Here is a 7,831-nt window from a genome sequence, read left to right on the forward strand (position 1 = left end):
TTAAGCTCAGTGAAATAAGCCAGATACAGACAGACAGACACTACACAGCTCACTTATCTGTGAAACTGAAATAGTGAAACTCATAGAACAAAGCAGAATGGTGGTTGCCAGAGGCTGGGGGGTGGGGAGATGCTGGTCAAAGGGTATGAAGTGTCAGTTATGCAGGCTAAGTCCTGGAGGTCTAATGGACAGCATGACAATACACATATATTATACTGTACATACAATACTATATCGTGTGCTTGAGGTTTATTAGGAGGGTAGATCTAAGTATTCTCACCACATACCCACACACAACAATGGTAACTTCCTGAGGTGATGGATGTTAATCAGCTTGACAGTGCTGACCATCTCACAGTGTATACAAACAAGACATCAAGTGGCACACCTTAAATATATACAATTTTTATGTCAACTACACCTCAATTAAAACTCAAGGATAATGCAAAAAGGCCCTTCCTGGAGTGCTGCTAATACCTTGGGAATGGGAGGAACTGCATTCTCACTGCCTCCTCTCTGGGCATCACTTCCACTGGCCCCTGCCTAAGCCACTGGAACCGTGTGTGACTCTGCCTGAGCCTGTAAATCTACCAGACTCCAGACGGGTGGGAGGCAGGGAGATCAAAGGTTGTAAGGGAATTTACCCTCCAGTCCAGCTCCCATCTTCCCATCTGTTTCTGTGCCCAGACTTCTTATGTGCCTTTCTTATGCCAGCCACCTGCCCTCATCTGTGGAGTCCGAGCCACAACCATGTCATTAGGACACTGACTCTTCCAGAAACACTGACTGTGTAAACCAAACCATTCTCTCCCTAAGATGAAATGAGTCAGCTGTTAAGATACAGATCTTGTTGTATGTAAATCTTTAGTGTAATCAATAGTATACAAAAATGTGTGCCACACATTTAACATCAAAATAGTTTATTGATACAGTTGGTTTTAGTCTAGGTCAGGGTTATTTCCAAATTTAAAAATAATTTAGGACGTCCCTGGTGGTCCAGGGAAGCTGCCTGTCAATGCAGGGAACATGGGTTCTATCCCTAGTCTGGGAAGATCCTACAAGCGTTGGAACAACTAAGCCCGCACCACAACCACTGAGCCTGTGCCCGAGAGCCAGGGACCGGCAACTACTGAAGCCCTTCTGTCCTAGAGCCAGGGCTCAACAAGAAAAGCCACTGCATGAGAAGCCCCTGCTCACCACAACTAGAGAAAGCCTGTGCAGAGCAACAGAGACCTAGCACAGTCAAAATAAATTAATTTAAAAAATTTATTTGGCTTGAGGTTTACAAGTTGAAGGATCTCAATAATTGGAATGAAAATTCATTTTATTTTATTCTAAAATTAATTTTGATAGTTTAATGTGATGGCTCCAGACAAAAGCTTGCTGTATAAAGATAGGTTTAAGTATTAACAATATGAATTAAAAATTAAATCTCATACACAGTAATAGGTGGAATGTTCTGAGACAAAGGAATATCTATTACTGTATCTTAGATTTCATCAGCTCATTTACCCATTCAATAAATACTTAGCACACCTACTATGCACAAGACTCTTTTCCAGGCTCTTGGGATTTGGCAGAATAGAGCAAAGTTTCCTATGTACTTAGGTTTCCTACTGGGAACATGGCATATGTTTCTATAACCCTAAGTGTGTAACTGAATATACACACGACATTTAGTAACTCAGCTGAATCTGAACATTTCTGGATACTGCTTGTCTATTATTTCTACAAAGGCTAATCAAACCAAAGTTAGACAAGGTCACTTCGTTACAAAGTGCAGTTCATTTATTTACTCTTTGGACAAAAATTATATAATTATGAATGTTTCATGCACCAAGAATATAGAGATGAAAAAGAGGCTATCCTTCTAAGACAGACAAAAGAAACACGTAAATAATTTCAGGAAGTGATAAGTTCTATAAAAGAATGACAGATTAAATGTTAAGGAAAGCTTCCAAGAATTTATAAATACAAATAAACAATATCAAATGAAATCTGACACTATGAATCTACAGATTCACATGAATTCATAGATTCAGCATGAATCTATAGAATAAGGAATTTGGATTCACACAGAATAGAAAACATTTATACAGTATTATGGACTAGGTAGGGCTTCCCTGGTGGCTCAGACGGTAAAGAATCCGCCTGCAAAGTGGGAAACCTGGGTTCGATCCCTGGGTTAGGAAGATCCCCTGGAGAAGGGCATGGCAACCCACTCCAGTATTCTTGCTTGGAGAATTCCATGGACAGAGGAGCCTGGCAGGCTACTACAGTCCATAGAGTCGCAAAAAGTCGGACACGACCGAGCGACTAAGCACAACAATGGACTCAGTTATACACAATAATTTTACTTTAAGCATAGTAGACAAATTTTTCATTAAAAAGCAAACCCTAAAATGCTACTATGAAGTCAGGGAAACATTCAATATCACATGTAACTTGAAAATTATAAGGCCAAAAAGTGTAAAAATTCAGAGGATAAATGAAATATTCAATCAACAAATCACTAATAACAAATAAAACGTAATTGTTGTCAACTTCGAACTGTAATGAATTTTGACTTTATTTTTTCTCCTCCCCCTTCCGGTTTTAGGCCTTATTATAAGCATTATATAATATCAAAATGATTCAGACACGTTCTACCGTTAAGTCTGATCTTACATGTCACTAGAGATTTACTTAGTGATATGGAGATTTGTTTTCATCAGTTTTGGTTTACCAATATACTGTTTCTAGTTTGCAAAAACAAAATACAATAAAAACTAAAAACTTTTATATATTATTGTAATTCCTGCAGGAAGAAAATAATTTTTCCATTGCAACTCAAAAACTCTAGAGTTGCTAACTGCTTTCCCCATGTGGTAACTATATATATGGGGTGTGTGTGTATTTTTTTTTTTTTAACATATCAAGGCTTATTAAGGACTTATATCCTTTCAAAGAAGAATGGCTTGGAATAATAAAATAATTTTGTCTTCTCCCTTCTATCATGTCTTACCTCATTTTACTATGCCAGAATCAAATACAAAATACCTGAAGAGAGTTAATACGAAAACCTAGAACAGTTTTCAAATATACTAAAGTGTTTCGGAGGAAGCAGCTTACATAAATGTGACTGGTAGGCTGACATGCTCTGGAGGATCTCTGAAAGAGGCAATAATGTTGCCCAGATGTCATCACTGGTACAGGATTCCTGTAGGAGTCTTCTGCTTCAGGCCACTTCACTTTCACCAAAGACCTACACTGGTACTCGTATCTGCTAACCAAAAAAATCTGAAGAGGATTTTTGCTTTTATGAAAAAAAGGCAAAGATCGAAAGCAGTGTTCAGCCTTTTTCGGTGAACCATCATAGGGGCAGTGCACACCCCAGGCAGCAAGAGTGGCCCCACCAAGCTTCCTCCCTGGAACTGCACTCAGCATCTCAGCATCAGATGCCAGAGCTCGAACTGTGTCTGAACTTCTGTGACTCAGCTCCAATTATTCCATGTATCCTTAGCAAGACATGTCTAAGGTAACCGCTCTTTGATTTTACACCATTCCAGCTTACAAAACGTTTCAAAGGAATGCTCTACTTTCGGATGGTGGGGGGGAGTGAACCTGTATTATTTGCTGAAACAATTACATTTTACACAAGATCCCAGCAACTCAGACTCTGCAAATTTATCTTTAAACTTCTTTCCAAGTCATCCACTAACTGAGCCATCACCAACTCTCTCCTAAATTACTGCAAGTTTCTGAACTCGCTTTCAATCCACTCCCTTCAAAAAAGTCTCCATACTCTTTTTCCAAAGGTGAAAGCCAAATCTGCAATACGCGTAATTCTTGATTTATGCATTAAATAACATGAGACAGTGGCAGGCTGAATAAGCACTCTAATTTCAAAGAAGCGTTGTGTTGAGATATCTGTAACAATGGTATCAGAATAGGAAAATATCTGAGACTGCTACTGATGAGTCAGCTACTGTTAATACTTCCGCAGCTAGCTGCCTACACTCACGATTTAAGAAAATGTTAAGTTTATCAGTTCAGTTCAGTTCAGTTTATAGGTCACTGAAAACAAAAATGTCACCTTTTTCTACTTACGTTCATGTGCTAAGTTGCTTTAGTCGTGTCCGACTCTTTGTGACCCCAAGGACTGCAGCACTCCAGGCCCCTCTGCCCATGGGATTTTCCAGGTAAGAATACTGGAGTGGGTTGCCATTTCCTTCTCCAGGAGATATCTTTGACCCTCGGATCAAACCTGTGTCTCCCACGTTGCAGGCAGATTCTTTAATGTCTGAGCCAGCAGGGAAGCCCCAGACTCCCTGAATTCTAGGCTGGTATTCTCAGGGGACCATTCCTAACCATGAAGGTTAGGAATCTCCAGGATGGCTGCCTGCTGTCCTCTAGATAAAAACCTTTTTCTGACCTGATAACCCGCCACTGGTTCCGAACCTCATCTTCTACAGCCCAGGTCTTACCAGTCCAATCCTCTCCAGACTGCTGCAATGCTGATCCCCTTCTCCCTGCCCTGCTAACCCTGTCCATCTCACAGGTCACCACTTCAGGACACCAAGCTTGTGTGTGGGCTCTTCCCCAGAGCACCAGCATTTATCACCCCCTCACCCTATACTAAAGTTCCCCCCTGCATTAAACTGTGAGCACTTGAAATGTGTCTTGAATTCCCAGCTCCTTGCATTCTTCCTGGCACAGAGGCAGCACTTCAAGAATTGTGGAAAGAAAAAAGAAGGGAAATTCCAATCTATCTGCTATTTCATGACCTCGAATTCAAGCCTGAATTCCTGACTAACCCTCACAATTGCAAGCACGGGTCACAATGGAAACCGGAAAAGCACATGAGCAAATGGATATAAATTCACCATTTTTATTGGAGAAATCACTTAGTGTGATGACTAGAAATGAAGGACATCGTGACAATATTAAAACCATGTTAAGAATTACCACCTTGTCATACTTAAAGTAATTATATAATACATACTGCTGTGTCAAAAGCACGTGCAGCTTAGTAGTTCTAGACTGTGCACAAGTGACTCCAAAGTGGTGGTGGTACTGCGGCTGGCAGAGCAGCAGCTGGATGGACAGGCCCCTTTTTCCAAGGACGGAGGAAACAGGCAGGTGAAGCTCTATGTCAGACTGTGACTACAGAGAGCGCTGAATAACAAAACTTAAAAATGTGGATTTTATCCTAGGAGCATGAGGCACTAATGGTTTCTGAAGAAGGGCACAAGATGTGGTTAAAGTGACACTCTTGGGAAGATAAACTAAACAGGATACGCGGAGAAACCAAAGATGAACAGTAAACTGAACTCCTTGACACAGGATGAACAAAAATGCTATAAAACGCTGTTAGATTCCTCCTCCTGGGAACAGAAATGCTATGAGGATGGGGGAAATTATTGCACGTATTCACTTTGTGGCATCCTAATACACGTAAAAATATTGTCAATATTTAGTTTTAAGTCACAAGGTCAGCTTTCCTCTCTTGTTGAATCTTGACTGTTCAGTCTGTCAGAACTCAAGGCCATTAGAAAGAAAGAATGTAAGTCTAACCACAGAAAAAGATTACTGCTTTTAATTTTCAAAAGTTTTCACACACAAACTTAACTCTCAAAGCTTCAAATGTTTTACGTGGAAAATCAATGCGGAACCAGGGAATACGACCTTTTATTTCAAACACGGCAGTTTTAGAAGAAACGTCTTTAGCTTGGTACTTAGAGCCCGTGGAAGCACACAGGTTTATGACATGCAGCAATGTTCCTGACAGTTGACCACGAAACCAGCTATCATGAACCGACCGACTTTTAGGGCGCACATTTTCATTATTAAAACGTTCACTGCTGGCACAGCTCGACCACCTGGCGGTCCTGCGGGCCTGGGCGGCCTGCACCGGGCACGCCCCCACGTCCCCGCGGGTAGACCGCTGCCCCAGGGCCGTCCCAGACGCCCACTCCTCATCCCCACCCTCTGGCCGCCCGAGGGCTGCGGGGCGCGGGCGTCCCGTACCTGAGCTAGGACGGTGAGGCTGCCCTGGGGCGCCGCCACGTTCACGCGGCCGTGGTACCACGCCGCTCCTGCTCCCGCCACGGCCACGCCGGCCACTGCCGCCGCCACGGGCCCGAGACCTGGCCAGGCCCGCCGGCCGGCAGCGAAACCCCGCCGCAGCCTTTCGCCCCAGGCCACCAGCCGCGCACCACCCGCCGCCGCCATCTTTGCGGAAGCGCTCTGAGGAGGCGCTCCCTCCGCTTCCCACGGCGTCCCGAAAACTCGCGCCTGGCTGCGGTGTCGCGAGACCGAGGCAGTCTCCGCCCCGCCCCCGAGCCTGCGCACCTTATTGTGGGCGGGGACGGGGCGGGGAGTATCCGGGGGCGTGTCCGAGATAGATTGGGCACGCTTCTGGGGCAGGGACAGGGCCCGGCGGGACGCGTGTGAGGGCTGGTGCGCGCCCGGTCAGACGCAGCCGGGCCTGTGGTCGCGAGCTGGGGATGGGGGGCTGTGGTCCGGCTCGGCGGCGGTGGTCGCAGTGAGACGGAGCCTCTTCCCGGTGGGCGTGATCAAGGCGGTGCTGTGAGCGGAGGGGCGTGCCCTGCGGGTCGTTGGGACTGGGTGGGCTCTACCTCCTGCCGGCCGCTGTCCAGAATCTTCTGAGTCAGAAAGCCGCCCAATCTCTGCAGGCTTCCGCCCAGGCCTCCGGGCCTCAGAAACATTGTTTCTTGTAGGAAACATTGTGTTCTGTTGTGTCTCTGTGGCAGTCAAGCAAGCTTTTCAGTTCAGTTCAGTCGCTCAGTCGTGTCCTACTCTCCGCGACCCCGTGAAAGGTGTATTTTTCAGTTGTGTTGGAATATGTATGCCACTACCATCTGAACTATTTTTTTTAGCGCGTAGTTCGGTGGCATCAAGCATATTCATGTTGTGCAACTGACACTACTATCATCTGCAGAACGTTTTTCATCTTGCAAAACTGACAAACAAACCGAAAAGTGTCTTCCCTTCTCGTTTTCATCCTTCTTGTCCTTACATTCTTGTCTGCTCTTCGGTTTTTGCTAAATGATGTCACATCCCAGCAGTGTAACTTTGATGAAGTAGTTTTTAGTGAACACCCGGAGTCACTCTCTTGACTTAAGGCGATCACTCTTTGCAGAGTGTTGGATTTAAACTCTCCGAATAAAGTGTTTAATGATGTCTATATGGCAACCCACTCCAGTGTTCTTGTCTGGAGAATCCCAGGGACGGGGGAGCCTGGTGGGCTTCCGTCTGTGGGGTCGCACAGAGTCGGACACGACTGAAGCGACTTAGCAGCAGCAGCAGCAGCAGCAGCATTACCCCACCTGGCCCCGACTCAGACGCTGCACACCTCACATGTCCCTCGTCGGGGACCCAGGTGTTTCCCTGGGTCCAAGGGCAGCCTTAGGGCAACACCTCAGTCCTGGCCGTTCCCCTGCTCCTAAGAAATGATTTAGCTGAGGCAGATGACTTGGCTTTCTTTTGTAGTCTCTGATCCTCCATTCTTTGGTCTTTACTTTTGGGAGTAGATTTACTTAATAAACTTGGTTCAGCCTCTGAAATGTCCCTGAGCCATCAGAAGCTTTACTTGGGCACTCAGTAACTTATAGCCCACAGCCAAAGGTGCCAGGATTCCTCATCGCATAATCACTGCCATCTTGAAGTTCTGCAAAACAAACCCCAAACCAAAAACAAAGAACAAGTGCCACACTAAATCTAATGTGACCACTTAATTCCTTGGATCCTCTTGTCGTGATCCACCCTTGGTTCTTGCTCCCTCTTACTTTGCCAGCTTGTCTCAATTGATCTGCAGCTGGAGCTTCTT

General features: G+C 45.0%; 1 protein-coding gene across 1 annotated transcript in view; it reads right to left on the bottom strand.

The window, feature by feature from the left end:
• MICU2 (mitochondrial calcium uptake 2) overlaps positions 1–6,254 on the bottom strand; it is a 54,658-nt gene extending 48,404 nt beyond the window's left edge. The window contains exon 1 of the mRNA XM_055426393.2: positions 6,010–6,254. Within this exon, the coding sequence (XP_055282368.1) occupies positions 6,010–6,213 (204 nt within the window). The 5' untranslated portion in view covers positions 6,214–6,254. The remainder of the gene's footprint in view (positions 1–6,009) is intronic.
• Between the last annotated feature and the right edge of the window lie 1,577 nt (positions 6,255–7,831).

The sequence above is a fragment of the Moschus berezovskii genome, chromosome 13 (genome assembly GCF_049115385.1).
Source record: "Moschus berezovskii isolate FMDL1 chromosome 13, NW_MosBer_1.0, whole genome shotgun sequence".
NCBI lineage: Eukaryota > Metazoa > Chordata > Mammalia > Artiodactyla > Moschidae > Moschus > Moschus berezovskii.